The sequence below is a fragment of the Gavia stellata genome, chromosome 12 (assembly GCF_030936135.1).
Source record: "Gavia stellata isolate bGavSte3 chromosome 12, bGavSte3.hap2, whole genome shotgun sequence".
In the NCBI taxonomy this organism is placed as follows: Eukaryota; Metazoa; Chordata; class Aves; order Gaviiformes; family Gaviidae; genus Gavia; species Gavia stellata.
The window spans coordinates 253,027-276,433 of NC_082605.1; the positions used below are offsets into that span (position 1 = coordinate 253,027).

At 47.5% G+C, this 23,407-nt stretch overlaps 1 protein-coding gene across 1 annotated transcript in view; it reads right to left on the reverse strand.

Annotated features, from left to right (window-relative positions):
* Nucleotides 1-607: 607 nt before the first annotated feature.
* LOC132317894 (maestro heat-like repeat-containing protein family member 2B) overlaps nucleotides 608-23,407 on the reverse strand; it is a 51,605-nt gene continuing 28,805 nt past the window's right edge. The window contains exons 30-33 of the mRNA XM_059823400.1: nucleotides 3,686-3,861; nucleotides 1,345-1,453; nucleotides 1,005-1,115; nucleotides 608-679 (exon numbers count right to left, since the gene is read on the reverse strand). Of these exons, the coding sequence (XP_059679383.1) occupies nucleotides 608-679; nucleotides 1,005-1,115; nucleotides 1,345-1,453; nucleotides 3,686-3,861 (468 nt within the window). The remainder of the gene's footprint in view (nucleotides 680-1,004; nucleotides 1,116-1,344; nucleotides 1,454-3,685; nucleotides 3,862-23,407) is intronic.

A 23,407-nucleotide genomic window follows, 5' to 3' on the forward strand; every position in this document is an offset into this window, starting at 1 on the left:
ACTGATGGCGTTGCAATATTGAGAAAGTATCAACCGAGCCACAGGCTAAGGCCTCTGAAGTGCATTGCTGGAAGACAGGAAAGACATGGACCTGTTGGAGCGGGTCCAGAGGAGGGCCATGAAAAGGATCAGAGGGACGGAACACCTCTCCTATGAGGGCAGGCTGAGAGAGTTGGGATTGTTCAGCCTGGGGAAGAGAAGGCTCTGGGGAGACCCGATTGCAGCCTTTCAGTACTTAAAGGGGGCTTACAAGAAAGTTGGGGACAGACTTTTTAGTAGGGCCTGTTGCATAGGACCAGGGGTAATGGTTTTAAACCAAAAGAGGGTAGATACAAGGAAGAAATTTTTTACCATGAGGGTGGTGAAGCACTGGCACAGGTTGCCCAGAGAGGTGGTAGATGCCCCATCCCTGGAAACATTCAAGGTCAGGTTGGACGGAGCTCTGAGCAACCTGATCTAGTTGAAGATGTCCCTGCTCACTGCAAGGCGGGGTTGGACTAGACGACCTTTAAAGGTCCCTTCCAATCCAAACTAGTCTATGATTCTATGATTCTAAGACGACAGGGTTTCAGGGTTCACAGTGAACCTTTAAGTAACATGATCTGGATCAGGTATATTGAGAATATGCCCACAGGTTTGAATAACGCCCTAGGAAGAGCACGTAATCACATAGCTGAGGCTAGAAACAGACCCAGAAGGGAGGGCAAACTGCACATTCACAGACAGAGATCACCGTCACGGGTTTCCAGTAAAAAGCACTATTGCTATTTAACAAAAACCCATGCTCAGAGCTGAAAGTCCCTGCAAGCGTGGGCAGCCAGAAGGATATTGAAACACCCGCAACATAGCATGTCTCATCGCAGCAGCAGATCTGACAAGACCAGCCTTGCTTTGCGTCCGCTAGAAACACAGCATTTCTGGGGTTTTCCCACTGAAAACAGCTGTGCTGCTGTTGTGGGGCCATCACACTCCATGGGGAGACAGGAAAGATGGCAGCTCCTTACCTTGGGGATGTGATGAAGTCCTGAATGCATCAGCTCAGTACGAATCTGAACTCCCAAGTCAAGTTCACCAGCAGGACAGATCATGGCATTGCTCAGCTGCATACAGGCCACCTGAAAGAAACAACCAACCACACACACAAAAGAGAAACCTTCTGAGCGTGGACTGGAAGTCAGTGGTTCAGGACTTACTAGGAGGTCAGAGGACAACACGCAAAGCCACAGCAGAAAAAAAAGCAGTAAAGCCAAAGGCATCCACACCAAATTCATCCCGCTTCAAGCTCTCCAGCTCCTGCGTTAGATTCCAAGTGCCACGTCCACAAAAACCTGAGGGAATATGTACCTTCAGCACCACCGAGGTTCCACTCTCCAGGCCACCCAAGACGGGCTTGAATCGCTCCACTCCATCCATTTCTGCTCTTCCAGTAAAAGCCTCCAGCACCTGTTCACAGCTGCAGTGAGAGAGGATCGGCAGCTACCCCACAAGCCAGCCCAGGAGTGTGCAAGTGCAGACCCGTTGTAAAACGAAGAGTGAGACTCAGAAGAGAGACTCTACTGAGAGGCCACTAAGAGTCGAAAGCTCAAGCGCAGCAAAAGACAGGACTTCTACCACCATGTACACGGGTTGAGGCAGGACTCAGGGGGTACACAGACCCTTCGCAGCATCTGTCATCACGCAAGGGACTTTGATAGCAACAGCTCTTGCCAGGAGCAGCATCCTCTCTTTTGTACCCAGCGGTGTTTTGCTCCCAAACTAAGGAGAAAAGAAAGTTGCACTCAACGTCTGAGACCAGGCCAGCTCTGAAGAAGAGGGCGATGGGAATGCCTCGTGACTGAGTGTGCTCTGAGGAATGACCATGAGAAAACACTTGCTCCAAAACCTTGTCCAAACATCTACGTTACCCTTCTGTCTGATGGGACAGAGGAGTGACAAGAAAGGGAGAGATGCGTCTCAAACCACACGCTGCCAGCAAGAGAAAGGCTTTTGGTGAAACTTAAGACTCCAGGAGCCACCAAAGGAGCATGTGGCCTTGGGAGGAGGCAGAGACTCTCCCTTTACCAAAGGAGAGCGCGGAAGAGCCCAGACAGGGACAAGAAAGTGCCCCAGCTCATTCACAGGTAAGGGGAAACAGGTGTTCACTGCACAGGAGTGTAAAATAATAAAAATAGAAAAACCCACAGATACAGAGAATGACAAAGAGGAAAAAATACGGAAGCACATCAAGCCCTCATAGGTAACTTAAGAGGCATGATCAGAGAGGAGTAGACTAAGCCACGGAAGAGGGCGGAGCAGCTGAAGTCTCACAGGCCTGGACAAACAGAAGGAAAGTATTCTAAAAGTCCCAGAAAAAGCGTATGATGGTGGTGGTACCAGGAAATGTACAGTAGGGGAAAAAGCAAAGCAAGCAATGTGACGATAACAAGGATTTACCAGAGAGCAGGAAACTTCCACCACCATTTTCCCTCCCCATTCCAGCAACTGTCCTGAGATATCTGGGCAGACATCATGCGGCCGGAGCTGTGGCTGTGTGAAGTCATCTCCGGACACGGGACAAGGCTTTTTACCTGGTCATGCATAAAAGCCTTGAGGCATCAGATGGTCTCTTGTCTGCCTCGGGTACCGTATAAACTGTGAGGAAGCAAATCAGTGAGCTGACAAATTTTTGGAACAAGACACCTCCCCTCTCTCCTCCAGAGCTCTCCGACTAGGCTACGATGAGAACTTCAGCACCAACAGTCACACCGAGATTCCACCTTAGTTGGCTCTTACCTCCAAAAGACAGCAGAAAAGGTTGTTGATGCAGGAAACCACCAGACTGAATTCCAATACAGCCAAGATTCACACTGCTATCAATTGCCCCCCCTACTCACAGGAATCCCTCAGCTCAATCCCAAGCACACACAGCCCCATCTCCATCTCAGAAGAGATCTTTAAGCCCCCAAACAAACCACTGCCTCCTCCCCACACGAGCAACCTGCCCTGCTCCTCGTTCCTTTTCCCTCCCTCCCTGGCTGTACCACACTGAACTGGTATTTCTTTCCCTCCTCACATAACCACACCATATACAAACACAGTAAGAATCCTGCATAGGAAAATCGTCTGCAGTCACCAGGGACCTGAGGCTCTTCCCCAGCCTCACCACAGTGTTGTGGTGTGCACCACTGATGTGGTCACCAGCCATTCTCCTTGCACCCTGGGACCAGGACGGCCACCCCGCTGAACACACAGGGAGAACAATCATGGGGAGGTGAAAGAGACAGGAAGATTAAGAACCCTGGAAACAGAAACGGACGCAGAGCTCCACGTCTGTGGGGCTGTGCCAGGAAAGCCAGGGAGAGCACGGAGCAGCAACGAGCCCTGTGGCTTTCCAGAAGCTATGGCAGGCACTCAGCGATGATGCCCACTTGATCAACTCCTCATCCTGCAGCGTCTTTCTCCTCCTGGACCTTTTTTAAGACATCCGGCAGGGCGGCGAGGCCGTCGGGACCAAAGCTCTGCACCCAGCTGTCAGGAACAGACAAAATCATCAGCACACACAAAAACCCCAAGCACTTTCGCACGGCTCCCACCCTCCCTCACCTCCACTCAGCCACAGTGCAGTTCCCAAGGTCAAAGCTCCCAGTTTCTCATTTATAGCCCCAGTTTTGTCCGGAGTCCCACCCCACACCCTTCCCGACCTCACCTGACGAGGTTGCTGCTCAACAACACCTGCAGAGACTCCCAGGAGCCGAGCGGCTGCGCACCCGCGATGTCCCATTTCACCTCCTGGACACACCTCACCGCTGGCTTCCAGCTCTCCGCCTTGCTCCTGCCCTGCACCTTCCCTCGAAAGGAAGGTCCAACATCAGTGAACTGCAGCTGCAGTGCCCACGCACCGGGAGAGAGTCGTAACAAGGAATTTTAATGGGCATTACACACACAACAGGCAACTTGCACGTGTTTCAGCCAGCGCCTGCTCTGAGGTCTGCGAGGCAGGAGGTGCTCCAAGGGGCTCTTTCCACGAGCTGTCTGCAGGGTTACACCATGGGTACCTGAAAGAGGGAGCAGAGCCACGTCTGTCCCTGTTTTACAGGGCGTCCTCTTTTGCCTTCAGCGTGGCTGTGCTGGTGTCACGCTGTACAGCACAGCACCTTCACACCCTTACTGCAAGCAAAGTACCACTCTGTCCAAAGACCCATTCTTCTCTTCCTAACTTTTATATTGAACCGTATCAGGTATTTAAATCACATACGGAAAGGACTAGGGTGCTTTGGTAGCTAGAAAAGGGCTAGCGCTTCATTGTGTGTTCAGAGAAATCAATCTTCTAGTTTGTTTCCAACAGCTGTGATTTGGGCCAGCCAAGTGCTGGTGTAAAAAACAGAGCACCAGCTGCATCCCTGCTGGACCCGGATTTTAAGGAAGGTCACCTGAGCAGAAGCCCAGATATCCAGCCTGCGGTGGGAGCTGCTTCTGCATACGAGAACCAACCCTTTGCAGCAGCTCCACAGGAGGACGTCCAGACATTTGCACCCAGCAAGTCCACACCTAATAAGCTGAAGCAACCACCCAGATGGGAAGTGCCCGTACATCTGCGCACACAGCGTCTATGACACTTTCAGGCCCTGCTGCAGCAGAGGACAGGGAGAAGTTCAAGGCTCCGGCCCCATCCTTATCACCACAACACCACAGCCACACCCCAGCTGATGTCCAGGGCGCTGCTTCTGCTCATCTGCCACTTCACCACACCATGTTTTACGTCCTGTCCCAAACAGTCTTTTGACACCAGAGCTGGGGCTTCCTGCCTTTCCATCCGGGCATCCACATTTAGCAGCTATGCAGGCTCCCTGGGCTAGCCTGCTTCCCTGCAGTGACCCATGGCTTTCAATGTCCATGCTGGCAGCAGCTTCTGCTGTTTCTACGCCAAGGCCACCTCACTGCCAAGCTCCAGCGCATCCTCATTGCTCTACTTGTACCTGCCTTCCAAATAGTGCAGTTGCAGGCTGTGCTGGTTTTGGCTGGGATGGGGTTAACTTTCTTCATAGCAGCTAGTATGGGGCTGTGTTTTGGATTGTATGGGGCTGTGTTTTGGATTTGGGCTGGAAACAATGTTGATAAAGCAGGAATGTTTTAGTTACTGTTGAGCAGGGCTCACACAGCACCAAGGCCTTTTCTGCTCCTCACCCCACCCCACCAGTGAGTGGGCTGGGGGTGCACGGGAAGTTGGGAGGGAACACAGCCGGGACAGCTGACCCCAACTGACCAAAGGGATATTCCATACCATATGACATCATGCTCAGTATATAAAGCCGGGGGAGGAAGAAGAAAGGGGGGGACATTCGGAGTAATGGCGTTTGTCTTCCCGAGCAACCGCTACGCGTGATAGAGCCCTGCTTCCCTGCAGATAGCTGAACACCTGCCTGCCGACGGGAAGTGGTGAATTAATTCCTTCTTTCGCTTTGCTTCTCCGCGCAGTGTTCTTTTGCTCTACCTATTAAACTGTTTTTATCTCAGCCCACGAGTTTTCTCACTTTTACTCTTCTGGTTCTCTCCCCCACCCCACCTGGGGGGAGTGAGTGAGCGGCTGTGTGGTGCTTAGTTGCCAGCTGGGCTTAAACCACGACAGTCCTTTTTGGCGCCCAACGTGGGGCTCGAAGGGTTTGAGATAATAACAGATTCAACAGAACTTCTATCCTTTAAAAGTTATAGGTCAACATTAGTCTGTTTAATTTGCACCATGATCTTCTTTTTGCTATATCTGTTAAAGATTGGCCTGCGCTTTTTCAGTATGCTCTGCTCTGCAGTAATTAGTGACATTTTGCCTGGAAGATTTGTTTTCAAAACGCTGACCTTGAGCTGGATAATCTGGTGTTTGGTCTCTGGGCTGAAGCCATTACTGTATTTTGGGTACCATCTCGTGGAGATACTTAACAATTATACTCCTTCTTCTGAGAGTTTTTTTTTTGGAGGAAATACAGAACAGCACCCTTGCTTCCTTCTTCTGTGATGTTGTCTCCCTCATGACAATGACCTCTCAGTACCTTGAACATCCTTGGGCAGTTAAAATACTTCTATTGATATTCCTTAGACATATTGCTTCAGTTTTCTCTAAGGTCAACAAGCAATTTAGGAATATGGGCAGGTATCTAGAGAACTTCTCACCTCCAATGATCTGGACTTTCACCCCTGAACAATTACAGGATCCTGATGAAGTGGTAGAATGTTTGAAAAAAAAAATGCCATGGCTACTCCAGAGAGGCACAACTTACCGCGCTGTGCTGGGCCCTCGCCAGCATCTACCAAACACTGCTTGATACTATGCAGCACCCTCAGGGAGAAGAGAGGGGAAATAAATCAGGCACTGTATCCGTCGCCCCTATAACTAAAAAGAAACAGTGGAAGCGGAAATCAGCTCGTTTAGTAAGGGATGAAGAAGCTTCTCCTAAGAGGGAAAAAGAATCAGAAGAGGCAGCCTCTTCTGCAGCAGAGCAGCCACAGGAACAGGACGAAGATACTGAGATAATCAATGAAACGGAAACCACCCGCTCCCTATCCCTAAGTGAGCTACGAGACATGCGAAAAGATTTCAGCCGTCAACCAGGTGAGCTAATTCTCAGCTGGTTACTTCGATGCTGGGATATTGGGGCCAGTAGTCAGGAATTGGAGGGTAAAGAAGCCCGGCAGCTGGGATCGCTTGCTAAGGACAAGGCCATTGACAAAGGTATTGGAAAAAAGGCAGGAGTCCTCAGTCTTTGGCAGCGACTCCTATCAAGTGTGAAGGACAGGTATCCCTTCAAGGAAGAACTTGCGAACTCTCGAAGGAAATGGACCAACATCGAGGGGGGCATCCAGTATCTAAGGGAATTAGCCGTGTTGGAGGTAATCTATAATGACCACGCATGCAAAGACCCGGATGAAATCCAATGCACACGGTCCATGTGGCGCAAGTTTGTACGGAATGCAGCAACGTCTTACACCCACACCCTGGCGATAATGAACTGGACAGACATTGAGGCACCAACTATAGATGAACTGGCCAGGCAACTCCGAGAATACGAAGATAACCTTGCTCCCTCCATGTGTGCTTGTGTCTCGGCTGTGGACAGACACAGACTGACTCAAAACATGTTTGAGCAAGCTGAGAAGGGTAGGTTTTCCTCATCCACTCCAACCAGAGCCTCGGCTATTAAGAGTCAACTTTTCCCTGTTCAGGCGAAAGGGTACCGCTGGCGCACACCACGTGCAACCCTGTGGTTCTTCCTGCGTGACCAGGGGGAGGACATGAGGAAGTGGGATGGTCAACCTACCTGGAGACTAGAAGCTCGGGTGCAGGAATTGCAAGGAAAAACAACAGCTAAAAAGCATCCGTCCAGAAAAATGACTGCTCCAGTGTCTGTTGGACAAAGTAGAAGGGCTGACGGTACTTTTGATCCTGATGAAGGGACTTCTGTTATGCACGTACAAAAACCAAGTAATGAAGACTCAGACCAGGAGTAGAGGGGCCCTGCCTTCGGCCAGGCGGAGGAAAGGGACAACCGAGTTTACTGGACTGTGTGGATTCGATGGCCTGGCACATCAGCCCCACAGGAGTATAAAGCTCTAGTGGACACCGGTGCACAGTGTACTCTAATTCCATCAGATTACAAGGGGGCGGAATCCATCTGTATTTCTGGAGTGACAGGGGGATCCCAAGAACTGTCTGTGTTGGAGGCTGAAGTAAGCCTAACTGGGAATGAGTGGCAAAAGCACCCTGTTGTGACTGGTCCAGAGGCTCCATGCATCCTTGGCACAGACTATCTCAGGAGAGGGTACTTCAGAGACCCAAAAGGGTATCGATGGGCTTTTGGTATAGCTGCTTTGAATACGGAGGAAATTAAACAGCTGTCTAGCTTGCCTGGTCTCTCAGAGGATCCTTCTGTGGTGGGGTTGCTGCAAGTTAAAGAACAGCAGGTGCCAATTGCTACCATGACAGTGCATCGGCGACAATATCGCACCAATCGAGACTCCCTGGTTCCCATCCACAACTTGATCCGTCAACTGGAAAGTCAAGGAGTGATCAGTAAGACTCATTCACCCTTTAATAGTCCCATATGGCCCGTGCAAAAATCTAACGGAGAGTGGCGGTTAACAGTGGACTATCGAGGCCTGAACGAAGTCACACCGCCGCTGAGTGCTGCCGTACCAGACATGCTAGAACTTCAGTATGAACTGGAGTCAAAGGCTGCCAAATGGTATGCAACAATAGATATCGCCAATGCGTTTTTCTCGATCCCTCTGGCAGCAGAGTGCAGGCCACAGTTTGCTTTCACATGGAGGGGTATCCAGTACACCTGGAATCGACTGCCCCAGGGGTGGAAACATAGTCCTACCATTTGTCATGGGCTGATACAGAGTGCACTGGAACAAGGCGAAGCTCCTGAACACCTGCAGTATATTGATGACATCATTGTGTGGGGCAACACAGCGGAGGAAGTGTTTGAGAAGGGGAGAAGAATAATCCAGATTCTCCTGAAAGCTGGTTTTGCTATAAAACAAAGTAAGGTCAAAGGGCCTGCACAGGAAATTCAGTTTTTAGGAATAAAATGGCAGGATGGGCGTCGTCATATCCCAATGGATGTGATCAATAAAATAACAGCCATGTCTCCACCAACTAACAAAAAGGAAACACAAGCTTTCTTAGGTGTTGTGGGTTTCTGGAGAATGCATATTCCAAGTTATAGTCTGATCGTAAGCCCTCTCTATCGAGTGACCCGGAAGAAGAACGACTTTGAATGGGGCCCTGAACAGCAGCAAGCCTTTGAACAAATTAAACAGGAGATAGTTCGTGCAGTAGCGCTTGGGCCAGTCCGGACAGGACAAGATGTGAAAAATGTACTTTACACCTCAGCCGGGGATAACGGCCCCACCTGGAGGCTCTGGCAGAAAGCACCTGGGGAGACTCGAGGTCGGCCTCTAGGGTTTTGGAGCCGGGGATATAGGGGATCTGAAGCCCGTTACACTCCAACTGAAAAAGAAATATTAGCAGCATATGAAGGAATTCGAGCTGCTTCGGAAGTAGTTGGTACTGAAGCACAGCTCCTTTTGGCCCCTCGATTGCCTGTGCTGGGCTGGATGTTCAAAGGGAAGATCCCCTCTACGCATCACGCAACTGATGCTACATGGAGTAAGTGGGTTGCACTGATAACGCAACGAGCTCGGATGGGAAACCCCGACCGCCCGGGAATCCTGGAAGTGATCATGGACTGGCCAGAGGGCCGAAACTTCGGACTGTCACCAGAGGAGGTGACTCGTGCTGAAGAGGCCCCTCTGTATAATGAATTATCAGAGACTGAGAAGCAATATGCCCTGTTTACAGATGGATCCTGTCGTATTGTGGGAAAACATCGAAGGTGGAAAGCTGCTGTGTGGAGTCCTACGCGACAAGTTGCAGAAACTGCTGAAGGACAAGGTGAATCAAGTCAGTTTGCAGAGGTGAAAGCCATTCAGCTGGCTTTAGATATTGCTGAACGAGGGAAATGGCCAGTACTTTATCTCTATACGGACTCATGGATGGTGGCAAATGCCCTGTGGGGGTGGCTACAGCAATGGAAGCAGAGCAACTGGCAGCGCAGAGGTAAGCCCATCTGGGCTGCTGAATTATGGCAAGATATTGCTGCTCGGGTAGAGAACCTGGTTGTAAAAGTACGTCATATAGATGCTCACATACCCAAGAGTCGTGCCACTGAAGAACATCGAAACAATGAGCGGGTGGACCAAGCTGCTAGAATTGAAGTGGCTCAGGTGGATCTGGATTGGGAACATAAGGGTGAGCTATTTATAGCTCGATGGGCCCATGACACATCAGGACATTTAGGAAGGGATGCAACATACAAATGGGCTCGTGATCGAGGGGTGGACTTGACTATTGATGCCATTGCACAGGTTATCCATGAATGTGAAACATGTGCCATAATCAAACAAGCTAAGCGGCTGAAGCCTTTTTGGTATAGAGGACGATGGCTGAAATATCAATACGGGGAAGCCTGGCAGGTTGATTATATCACACTACCACGAACCCGCCACGGGAAGCAGCATGTGCTTACAATGGTGGAAGCAACTACCGGATGGATGGAAACATACCCCGTGACCCATGCCACTGCCCGGAACACTATCTTGGGCCTTGAAAAGCAAATTTTATGGCGACACGGCACCCCTGAAAGAATTGAATCAGACAACGGGACTCATTTCCGAAACAACCTCATTAACACCTGGGCCAAGGAGCATGGCATTGACTGGGTGTATCACATCCCCTACCATGCACCAGCCTCCGGGAAAATTGAACGATACAACGCAATATTAAAAACTACACTGAAAGCAATGGGTGCTGGGACATTTAAGCATTGGGATACACATTTAGCAGAAGCCACTTGGCTAGTTAACACTAGAGGCTCTGCCAGTCGACCTGGCCCTGCCCAATCAAAACCCCTGCGCACTGTGGAAGGAGATAAGATTCCCGTAGTACATATAAGGAACTTGCTGGGAAAAACAGTCTGGGTTATTCCTTCCTCAGGAAAAGGTAAACCTATTCGCGGGGTTGTTTTTGCTCAAGGACCTGGGTGCACTTGGTGGGTAATGCAGAAGAATGGGGAAGTCCAGTGTGTACCTCAAGGTAATTTAATTCTGGGTGAAACTAATCCATGATTTGAGTTATATGTTACAGGAACTACTATAGCAGGAACCACCTGAACCAATTGAGGACAAGCCTTACAAGAAGCAGTGCAAGTGCAGCAGTGACCCGACCTGAGCTAGCTGTGGTGCCCAATAACTCCATGCAATACAACACCTCTTCTCTCCTGAGTGACCACCATAACAGATGGAGCCCAAAGTTATGGACTACATGAACTCAATGGACATTTATGGACATTTTACAAATATTTCACCGGGGTGGTCCATAGACTAAGGGAAGGATATCTGTGTACTATATCAAAGGATGGGAAGGGCGATGATAGGGAATGAGAACGTTTTGGATGGTGTGAGACCTGAGCATGATGTAAATGGTATGGAATAAGGGGTGGAGAATGTGCTGGTTTTGGCTGGGATGCGGTTAACTTTCTTCATAGGAGCTAGTATGGGGGCTGTGTTTTGGATTGTATGGGGCTGTGTTTTGGATTTGGGCTGGAAACAATGTTGATAAAGCAGGAATGTTTTAGTTACTGCTGAGCAGGGCTCACACAGCACCAAGGCCTTTTCTGCTCCTCACCCCACCCCACCAGCGAGTGGGCTGGGGGTGCACGGGAAGTTGGGAGGGAACACAGCCGGGACAGCTGACCCCAACTGACCAAAGGGATATTCCATACCATATGACATCATGCTCAGTATATAAAGCCGGGGGAGGAAGAAGAAAGGGGGGGACATTCGGAGTAATGGCGTTTGTCTTCCCGAGCAACCGCTACGCATGATAGAGCCCTGCTTCCCTGCAGATAGCTGAACACCTGCCTGCCGACGGGAAGTGGTGAATTAATTCCTTCTTTCGCTTTGCTTCTCCGCGCAGTGTTCTTTTGCTCTACCTATTAAACTGTTTTTATCTCAGCCCACGAGTTTTCTCACTTTTACTCTTCTGGTTCTCTCCCCCACCCCACCTGGGGGGAGTGAGTGAGCGGCTGTGTGGTGCTTAGTTGCCAGCTGGGCTTAAACCACGACACAGGCGACAGGGTTTGACCCAAACATGGGGTATGCTAGAGGAAGTGTGGGTGCTAGGTACCGCGCGATACAGTGTCACAGAGCTAGAAATAGATTCCTGTAGAAATAAATAATAGTAAGAAAGTGTTTCCTGTTTTCAGTAATAAATCTCCTCTAGTTTTCTTGTTCTGCCTCTACATTCTTGCAGTTACTGTCTCTACACTCTGGGGAGTTGCCTACGGGGAGATGAATGGGTTTGTTCCAGCCCAGGGAAGCCAAAGGCCCCAGGCAGGAGCGCTGCACTCAGCAAAACCCAGCAGAAGGGCAGCAGTGTGTGGCTAATCCAGTACCTGCACCAGCAGCCAATGCTAGGCAGCAGTGCAGTCTGACCACGGAAAGATTCCCTCAATTAGCTCCTAGGATAACAGAGCTGACAGTTTGATTCCACCTCCCAATTTAAACACCCATATGCCAGATAAAGAGGACAACAGCCTATTAAACTGCAACCGGCATTCAGCAGACAAAGGTATTTCATCTCATGCCTTGTCCCGATTCCTTTAAAATAGCTATTGCTGAATCGGTGGCTTCGATTACAGAAATCAGAGGTCTTTAAGAGAACTTGACAGCTTTTCAGATTTGTCATCTAGAAGCAGATCAAAGTGGGAACACTAGTTCTAGTCAAGTTCACAGGAGGAAGCAAAATTCCTAGAAAAATGTACCCAGTGGAGTCACTGATGTCACAGAGTTTTTCTTCCCTGCATATGTCCCACAGCAAGGATCCCGCCTTGTAGCGTTGTGCTCCCAGTGAGCCCCTTGGGTTCTGCTTCCCTGCTTTGCACAGATCTCGTCCCCCAAGGTGAAGGCTTTTAGCACCTGGCCATCAGCACTCCCATTCGGCAGCTGGGCTATGAAACACCCCATCCGGCATAAATTGCAGTATTGGCCTCTGCCACTGTATTGACACAGCTTGTCTTCCAAGAGCAGGCTGGGACCGATGGAGCTGACGTGAGTGGGGAAGGTGGCATCCTCAAAAAGCAGTCCTTGGCCAGACGCAAGGCTTGCAGGTGGTTGAAGTCCTGGTTATTAGATTTCTTCAGCTTCTGGAGGCTTCCCATTGCCCTTGTTTGCCAGCTGTGCTCCGACATCAGAGCAGAGCCAGGGGCAAGCCTCATGCCCCTTTCCTGTGAAGGAGAGACATGGACTGCCATTAGTTTCCCGATCTGAAGCGGTGCCTCAGGACTGTGTGGGAAAGCAATGCACACACCCCCCCACACCCCCGCAAGGGTGGTTGTGGAGTGGCAGTTCACAAAGCTGAGGGCAGTCACAGTGACAAAATCCTTATTAGCTGGAAATGGCTGGGGAAAGAGGAGTCATCCCAACTGCTTTACCTTAAACCAGTGCTGTCACTGCTATGAATTCCATTTCGAGTCTTCTTTCTTCCCTGAGGACAGAGAGCAAAGCTGTTAGCGAGCCGCTGTGTTAGCACAGAGGTACACCTGCAACGCAAGTGAGCAGGGCTGGGGGATGGAGCAGGAGCTGCAGACGCAGGGGAGAAGGGAGGTGGTGTGAGCAGGGAGGCTGCTCAGAGTACTCAGGACTCTTCTGGCCGTGGATCACACCTGTTCCCAGGGCATCTTTCGATTTATTTACTTTATTTCAGTTCCACAAGTGACGATCACTCCCTGTGAGACCTAAAGAAGGTAGAGCCTTGCCTTTCCTTGTGATCTGCTCCAAAGACCCCAGACACATTAGTCACTGGCTTTCTACCAGCCTCCACAGATGCTCCAGCAGGCTCCCTAAAGCTACAGGGCTGAGACGGGATCAAGCTGCAACATTCAGACCTGGATGCCACCTGCGCTACTTGCTCACATGAGTGTGCTCCAAGGTCTGGGGTTTTTGGACTCAGTAGTTCATTTGGAGGCCAGTGTTTAAACAGATCTGAATTGTAGATTCATCTTTAAACTGGCCAGTCATGGTATGGCATCTATAGGTATTCCAGCCTGGAGCACGTTCAAACCCCTCGTTCTTAAATGTGTTTCTCTGTCTAAAGGAAAGGGGCAGTACTCCTAAGGAAAAGTGAACATTTCACAGATGCAGTGGAACTCAGTCAGAACTGCTCCTACATCTATCTGCTGACAGAGCTAGGAAAGGAGGCAGGAGATAAAGTCTCCTGTTGTGGACTTTGTCCTCTTTACAGCCATCAGAGGGCACAGCAGGACTCTTGCTCTCCAAGATCTGCTTTTGTTCCAAAGGGAGACAGTGCATCTTCCACTGAGACGCTGGATGTGGGGTGAGAGGGCTTTTTGGAAAGGAGGGGGAGGAGGGCACAGGAAGGTGGAAAACTTGCACGTTTGCGGGGCAGTGGCACTGGAGCTTTAAAAGAGCAATTTGTCCTCTCTAACGAGAGTACAGGCATTCAGGTGCACTCCCCAGAGCCATGTGGGTGTACAGGGAGATGCATAGTGTGCACCATCTCCTGGGGACCTCCCTTCAGCTAAAAAGCTCTGCTGTGGATTTCAGAGCTCAGAGAAAAAGCAGGAAGGTTGCTCAGCCTGCCCTGCCTCCTGGGTACTCCAGCACCTTTCATCACGCAAAATTACATGTTGCTGGGTCAACACATAACTCAAGGTCCGTGCCAGTGTTCAGCCTTCATTGGGCCTTCCCCTACAGTTCCCCAGGTACTGCCCTCACAAAAACAAAAAGGCAACTGTCCTGAGCTATAATTCCTCTTTTGTCCCTTTCCTTACGAAAAGAGAAGCCCCTGGTGAAGCCCTGCATTGGCAGACTTTTAAGGTCAAGAAGGATGACTGTGATCACCTCCTCTGGCTTCTTGCGTGACCGATGCCTCTGCACCTGATCCAGCTATTCCTGCCCCTGGCTCCTGCCTTCCACTTAAGATGCACCTTCTCATCAGTTAGCGCTAGAAAATCCACCCCATGCCCTGGGCAACCACTCCTATAGTTAACTAACTTTGCTGGGCTAATTTCTAGCCTGAAGTCACTTAGTTTCAGTTTCAAGCCTCTGGATTCCATCGACTTAAGAAAAGTCAACACCTTAATTCAAGTGCCTCAGGTTTTTCTTTTTTCGGACTAGGCCCTTGCTGCTTTTTTGCAGATCCTTTTGGAATTTGATAAACAGCAAACACTGAAAAGATCTATCTTTTAAAACTGTCAGCTGAGAAAGAGGAAACATAATTTACACCTCTAGCATAGTATTAGCCTTTTTAAAATCACCTGCACCTGTAAATAACAACTTAGAGGCTAAAATGAAAGCATGTACATACAAATAATTGAAATAGAAAGTAAAGATGGAAAAGAGTATGAAATAAAAACATGTAATTGTTGTAAATGTTACTAATGTCATCTATGGCGCGGATTCAATTTCATCCACGCTGTAAATGTAAACAAGTATTGCCTCCACTACAAGAGGTATTTGTAGAAATTTGCCTTCTGACTCTGGACTTAAGGCATAGGACAACTAGTAAGGGTGTTAACAACTCATTGGTTTTAGAAGTACAAAACATTTAGAGGTCACACTCACTTTAGTCAGAGAAGAGAAACACATGGAGCACCTGAGTGCATTCAGACCAGCTCATTAGCCCCTCAGCACAGCCAGGGTTTTGCATCTCAGATGTTTACTTTTAGCTGTTTACTTTAGCTGTTTTACTGTTTTCTATCCAAACTGCATCAAAGTACTCTTCAACATTTCAGTACAAAGAAAGGCTCTATATACTGTGCCCGTATTGCAAAAGAAGCAGTACAACTTTTCTGTCACTTTCACCTGGGACAGAGTTAAATTTCTTCACATCCAACAGCCCTTGGATGGGGCTGTGTTTTGGATTTGTGCTGAAAACAGCGTTGATAACACAGGGATGTTTTAGTTACTGCTGAGCAGTGCTTACACAGCCTCAAGGCCTTTTCAGCTTCTCACCCCACCCCACCAGCGAGTAGGCTGGGGGTGCACAAGAAGCTGGGAGGGGACACAGCCGGGACAGCTGACCCCAACTGACCAAAGGGATATTCCAGTCCATAGGATGTCACGCTCAGCAACAAAACTGGGGGAGAGGGAGGGAGGGAGGGAGGTCTGGCAGGGGCTGCTGTTGCTTGGGGACTGGCTGGGCAGCAGTCGGTTGGTGGTGAGCAATTATTTTCTTTTGCATCACTTTTTTTTGCTTGGGTTTTATTTTCCTCTCTCTTTGTAATTTGGGGATTTTTTAACCTACAGTTTTTTTAAAAAAATGATTCATCTGTCTTTATCTCAACCCACAAGTTTTCTCACTTTTACCCTTGCAATTCTCCCCCCGCCATCCTGTGGAAGAGGAAGTGAGCAAGCAGCCGTGTGGTGCTTAGCTGCACACTAGGGTTAAACCATGACAGTCCTATTTGGTGCCCAACGTGGGGCACCAGACTAGAGGCAAGGGGAGGGTGGTTACAGATAAAAGCCCTATACATTCCTTTTTAACCGAAAAGCTGATGTCTAAGTTACAGATGGCATACCCGAAAAATATGTGAAAGGAAAGGCTACTTTCCCCGAATGCTGAAAAGCAGCTAGTAACATGGGCAAAGAATTTCTTACTACACAGTAATACAATTTGAACCAAACCAAGATTTTGTAGATTAAATAGCTATAAACCAGTTAAGTTTTCCATTTATAAGTAACATGTAACCATATGAAATTCTAGCATCCACTTAGCTTATTTCTCAAAAACCCTCATCCAACTTACATAGACCTGGCTAGTTCAGTTCTACTGTGTAGGTTCAATAAGAACAGAAAAGCCTCTTCAGTACAACAGAATCAACTCTCGACTACTACGGAGAAGGACCTGAACATCAGCTGGTTTGCCACCCTCAGCTCCCCTACCCAGAGGGTCCAGCTGTCGGATCCAAGGCTGAGCTCTGACACAGGGCAGCTGCACATCTTTGGCTCAGACTCACGGGGAAATTGCTAAGTTGTGAGAAAGAACAGAGTTGACCCTTGCAAGGTGAGAAGGGTAAAATGCAGAAAGAAGTTGGACTGTTGTAAGCGGGACTGTTAGGAACTCAGGAATTAAATAGTACAAAATCAACGTGAAAAGACTTAAAATCCTAATGGAAAAACCCAATGAACTGGAAGACAGGAGCTCAGCAAGATTCCAGATCAGCCCAGTCCACAAAGCAGCAGCCCCTCCACCCTTCGCATCCTGGCTGAAGCCTTCTAGGCCAGCAAAGACCTTGAAGTATCTCCTTCAGGGAGCATGCAAATGCCTCTCATAGTGTCCTGCTACTCTTTGCCATCTTTTGTGTTTACAGAAAGCATAAAGTAATTTTTTTGGTTAAATTGTATAGATCCTGCTTGCTAAGACTCTGCACATGGCCAAAGGTGCAACAAAGGGAACCCAGTAAGGGAACAGGACATCAGGTAGCTAAAGTGATTGTTTTGGAGAAGGAAAAATTACTATTCACCCAAATCTCAATGCTCTTGCACAGCTTTTGCTTAGATTCTGTTCAGCCCAAGCTCACGGAGAGTTCACTCATTCAAGTCTGTCACCACTCGTTTGCTGGAATTCTTACTAATAGTAAGAGGCTGACTACACAGTTTCTCCTCTGGATTTTCTGGATCAAATCGGACCCTGTACACTAACAAATACTAAAAAAACGCTGAGAAACAACAACAAGAACCATAACACACCACCCACATGCCAGTCCCTCTGAAAAACCCCAGTGCTCTCCACGTCACTAGAAAAAACTGGAGCCTCTCATTTCAGTGTACCTGCTACCAGCTTCCAGTACTTTTGCAAACTCTTAACTTGTATTTTTTAAAGCTTTTCTCCTTGTGTTTCTATTGTTAAAAAGATCTTCATTCTACAAAGGTTATGATTAAAAAATATTTTAAAAAAATCTTATTTCATCATATTATTCATTTAAACGCATCTTCTTGATAGACACGACAATATGTTCTGAGAACATTTCAGTTTATGAAGGACCAACATTCAATTTCTTCCTTACCTGCTTAGGTTCATCTAATAAAATGCAGCTCTAGAGAAATATATGTTTTCAAGTGGTTTGGTAACTCAGCACTTTTAGTAACAACAAAAGTTCTACAAGTACTCACTTTTCAGTGAAAATTATATTCCCTCCACTCCAGATGACAATGGATTCCCTGATTACACTGTGTTTTAATGAAATGCAAATAAACAGTTGCTGCATTCAAGGTTATTAACATCATTAAAACAGCAACTTAAGTTGTTCAGTTTTGTTATTTATTAAAGTAACATGCCAATTATTTCTTCTGCTATAGTGAGAAAGGCAGAAATTGAAAGTTCAGCTTCTTTCTGCAGCCACATCATCACAGACATTGCTCTAGGGTTGACTCACATGCTAAGCTTGGTGGGTGTATGTTCCCACTGCAAGACACACACCTGCAGGCTCCTGGGCCAGGCTTCCACTTTCCATCCCAGCCTGTGCAACACACACGCACTCCTTCCCATTTTGAGTTCCCTGCTTTTCATTACCCTAACCCTTCACCTCCTCCTGATCACATGCTAAAATCTGTAGTCAAACCATTTTGCTGAAAGACCAACAGATGTGCTTATGCCACTCCTCAACTTTCCACTCTGGATTGCGCAAGATGCCTCACTCCTTCCCATGCTGAGCTCCTTATTCTTCGTAATCTTAACACCCATCCTAATGCCAACTGTCGTGTTAAAAGAAATGTAGTTTCAAAATCTGTCAGAGTCCCAGGACTTTCACTGATTCATTTATCAGAGCCCCAACAAAAGGACTTGCACTGCGCAGATGCACAAAAATTGAAATTAGTTATTACTGAGAGTGACAGAAACAGATTCTAGATTGCCATTGATAAATTCACTAACTACAGTCGCGCTACTAATTCAGGTTAATATTGCTAGCAAACTTGATAGTAATACAAGAACCCAGGGATAACTTTCACCCACAGGGAGAGAGGCACAGGGCTTACCCAGAGAGGCGTCCCTGCCTGGGGTGGAGGAAGAGAACGCAGCCCATCGACTGGTCCATCAGGTATCGAGGTTCTTCCTTCCCACTTTAAGAATCATTTTCTCCACCTTTTATCCCCAAACCTATGAGGTTCCCCCTGCCATATGTGATGTGTAGCATGATTTGGGTGGAGAGACAAGTGCATGATCTCTATAATCTTCATTAGCATATGCAGGGGTGTGAGTTGTAATATGCATTTCAGCAGTCACGAGGCAAAGGTCAGTTATCGGACACGACTCCTTTCGAAGAAACAAAGAACCCCTCAGATTCCTGTTATTTCACTGTCTTTGCTGACCACAAGCAGGGCTGTCCTGCCTTCACAGGGCCCCTTCCTTATCTGCATCCTGCGTTAGCCGGGCAAGTCTCCACTCCCCCAGGTCACACTGCAAGCGCAGTCTTAATGGTTCTTTGAGCACAAGAATCCCACCTCATTATCCAAAGTCCACATTATCCACCCCGTGACTATAGTCACTCGGATCGAAATCCAAATCACGCTTGCATAACATCGCTTTTGGGGGTATCCCTCCCATTAGACTTCCTCCACTCCAGGACTCACCTTCAATTCTGTACAGCCAGAGATCGTACACACCTGATGACTTAACACCCGGGTGAACACAGATTTGACACAAGCCAATATCATCCAAAAAACAACTACTACAATAACTACAATAATCACAGACTGCAATAAAGCAGCAAACCATCCTGATAGTAAAAATCCCAATCCATGTAACAGCTTATTCAACCAGGTTGTTTCCAACCCTGCTCTCAACTGACGGCTGGCCTTTGCCACATGTTTTATGTGATCGAGTTGTTCATCAAGATCTTTAGTTACATTTGGTATATGAACACAAGTATCATTTACTAAATCCAAATAGCCGCACAGTCCATTTTCATGCAGCAATAGCAGATCCAAGGCTAGTCTATTTTGCAATGTCATTCCCAATGTTGCCTGCAGCTGTTCATTTAATTTCTCCAGTCCGACCCGAGTCGCATTAGCCAATGCTTCAGTTTGTCCCCTAAGGTTATACAGCATCCTGCGATTCTGGAAAGCCATTATCTGGGGTGTAAAGATAGATTCCAAAGTCCATCCAACTACCGTTCCTGTGGTTGGATGCTGCCAAGGGTCTTCTGGTTCCCGTTTGATCCGCCCCCATAGGGGTGGCACAAGAGGTTGTTTTCACCAGAGGGGACAAAGTGTCAACAATCCCAATGTGCGCTGGCATCGTGGACCTTCCGCTGGCAAATCAGTAGTCCATGTTCCATCACTACTAACCCAAACAGTGCGTCCCATAGAAAACAATATTAGCTTCTTACAATTTATATGGGTATCATTAACTGTCAAACGTGACCGGGTGCCATTGATAGATGTGGCGTAGTTACGGCAAATACAACCCAGCCGAAGAGCTCGAACTATCAGGCCCAGTTTCTGAATTTCACTCTTTTTGCTATTGTAATTGTGAACTTTGGTACAGTTCCAATTACAGTGTTTTGGTTTAACCGAATGGGAAATCTTAAAATTAGTATATACATCAATGAGGGTATGTGATGGTCCAATAGTCCCATCCCAATCAATGCACCAGTCGGTGGTCTCCATGTAATGCCAGTCACCCACCTGGGATGCTTCCCATATTTTGGGTAAGTACATTCCCCAAGGAAATTTGTCACACGTGGTTTTGATTGTTGCAGATTTAGATCAAGGGTTAAAATTCCCCAGTCCAAAGCTGAAGCAGCCGGCTTGGGTAGAGGCAAACATGCAGTTATTTGACTGACATTATGTATGTGCCCAAAAGCACGGACCAATTGCAATATCAGGTTTGAGGAAAAACCCCATCCACAGGTCATCAACAATAAAATACTCAAACTATATTTTACCAGCATCATGGTTAAAACTTTCAGTTGCCAAACTATCATCAAGACTATGAAAGCAAGTCAGATTGTTAGAGCTATCAGCAAGCCTTTAGGACACTCCAGCTCCATGGAGGAGAGGCCATGGTTCCAAGGGCAAGTTGTTGTCTTCAATGTTTCTGCAAGGAAAAACAAAAGAGAACGCTTGGTCATATTGCGACCGACAGAGTTAAGTTAAAAGGGCGGTACCACCCGTCTGGTACTAATTTGGTGTATTTTCCCAGAACTGTCCTTTGCTTCCCAAGCATAGAGATTCTTTGGGGTTAATAATACCATTGCCACTGTACCAGTCCGGGGCAGTTTGACCATTACTGGTTGGCCCACATAAAGCCCTGTAGATATTCCCCTGGTTTAGCAGGTACTTTAGGGACGATGGTGGAGGCTGATATGCAAAAAGCCCGCATCCTCGGGCACCCATCTCCACTCCACCAATTATTTAACTGATAGGTGGCATTGGACAATCCTAAGTGCCACCCAGGTTTATAGCTTTTAGTGAAAATTATCCGTATTCCACACTAACCCACATTCAAATCCTAGTAGGTACATATGGAAGATATGACTGAAAGACAAAGAGCAGGTCTGCAGTTTCCCATGCCAGCCTTCATCTTCCCATTGTGGCTTGTACAACACAGACCACTCCTCCATCTTCCAAGCTTCTATTTCTATGCCACCTTCAAAGAAAAACAGAGGATCTCCTGAAATTTACCTTGCTGTCTTTGGGGATGAAAAGAAAGCAAACAAACAAACAAACAAAGTACAGAACAACATCATTTAGAAAATATTCTATAAGGCTTTGCAATGTAACACATACCATTAGGTGGTGCAAGTGTAAAGACAAGAGAACAGAAGAGGGACAACAGAGAACACACCCCCAAACCTACCGTGATCCCAGTCCCTTGATTTCCAGCACAGGGTCTTGGAGGGGCTTTAATTTTTCCAGCACTGTAAGTAGCTCTGAACAGAAAATAACAAGAGAAGGTTGTCAGACATCTAGATCTGTCAGGAGGGGGAAAAAAAGAAAGACAGAGAAACCCCACCATTGTCATACTGTTCTCAGTGAAGAACTTGGGACACTGACAATTGGGTGCAGCTCCCTGCTTTCTGCTTGAGGAAAACTGTCTTCATTGACCTTAAGACCAAGGGGGAACTGGGAGAGTGAGAATAACAGCAGAGGAAAAGGGGCAGGTAACAGGGTATGTGTTTTGAAACTGTATTACTGAGACCCTTCTTATAATAGCAATACTAATGTATTTTTTCTTTCTTTAGTAACTAGGTGTGGACTAACAGTAATTCGTCCATTAGACTTCACATTTCAGAGACACTAATAAGAAATTCTTGACATTACATATAAGACCTGTTTCCTTTTCACCCTTAACAGGATTTTGAGCAGAAAAGATTTCTGACCCATGTAGCTCTTTCAGCAAGTTATACAGATGCATAATGTCAAAGGACATATTTTTTTTGCCCTCTCTCATACCCTCCATACTTAATGCAAGAAAGACTGTAGCCACACCGTCTTCTCTTTTTTCCTTCTTCCTGGTAAAAAGAGTTGAGAAGTTGATGGACAGATTTTTGCTTATATTTAAAGTTTTCAGGACAATATTCAAAATGTCTTTTGGATAGCACTAGGCACCCAACATGCAAAACTAAACCAAGCTGTCACTTCCTGTGTTCAGTGACTTATGAAATTTTCAAGGCATGCTTGACTGTGTGCATACATAATTTTATCCTGAAAATGACAAGAAGACAAATGTTTCCTCTAGACTGGCTGTTCAAGTAGAATTTAAGCTAATTTTTTTCCACTTTTAAAATATATTGCTTTAGGAAGAGCTTACTTTTACAGTCTGGGATAAAAATCACACAAAATATGTTTTCGCACATTCTAGGCCTTTTTTGGTAACTGCCCTAGAAGCACAGAATTCCTTCTTTTTCCCCCTCTTAATAAGAGTACGGGAAAGAGAATGAAATACATCTGTTCATTATCACACGCAACAGCAGTTACTTGGATAACTAGTAAGTAGCTGTATGCACACTTTGCATCAGCTGTTTTAGTTGTTACGTGGGCAACATGGCTTGTGCTAGCCAATGCCTACGGAAAGAAAAAGCGTCTTTGTAAACCTTGCTCTGGAGACCACTGATTGCTGAATGAGCATCGACACTTGAAAACGCATCACTAAATTTTGATATACCGCTTGCAAGTAATCAATAAAAAAACCCATAAAAGTCAATTGTTGGTCAGTAATGCTCTGGTAAGTTTCACTGCCTACCACACTGACTTTTATCACAGACCTTCCTTTGGCTTTTCTAACATTTCCTTATTTCTGAAAACGTCAGCGGCTAACCATGTAACATAACTAAAAGAAATTGGCAAGGTTATTACAGTTGTGTTTGTTTAAAAAAGGGCAGCTGGAAGGTTTTACCCTTTACTTCCTCATCTCTCTCAGAGCGGTGGCAGGGGGAGGCAGGAGCTCCCCAACCTGCGAGCGCGGCCCAGGATGGGCAGTGGGCGCCTGCTGGGACACCCGGGCCTGCAATGCCCCCTTCCTCTCCAAGGCCTCCGGCCCTGCCCACCAGCCAGCTAGGCAGGGACAGAGCAGGCCCTCGGGGGCAATCCCTTAGGGACGCCGTCCCCGGCCCCGCAGAGGTGCTCATTCCCGCTGCCATTTGCTCTCTCCCCTCCAGCGTGCATGCTGTGTCACCGGGCAGAGGCTGACGCAGATATCTGTGGGCACAAACTGGAGAAGCAAGGGCTCTGTGCCCATGAATTTTGGCTGGTGAGTTCCTCCGGGGCTCCCTCCAGCTTTCCGTCAGGCAGTCGCTGCCGCACTCGCCTCATCAGCTCCTCGTCTTTTCTCTCCTGCAGTTTTTTGCCA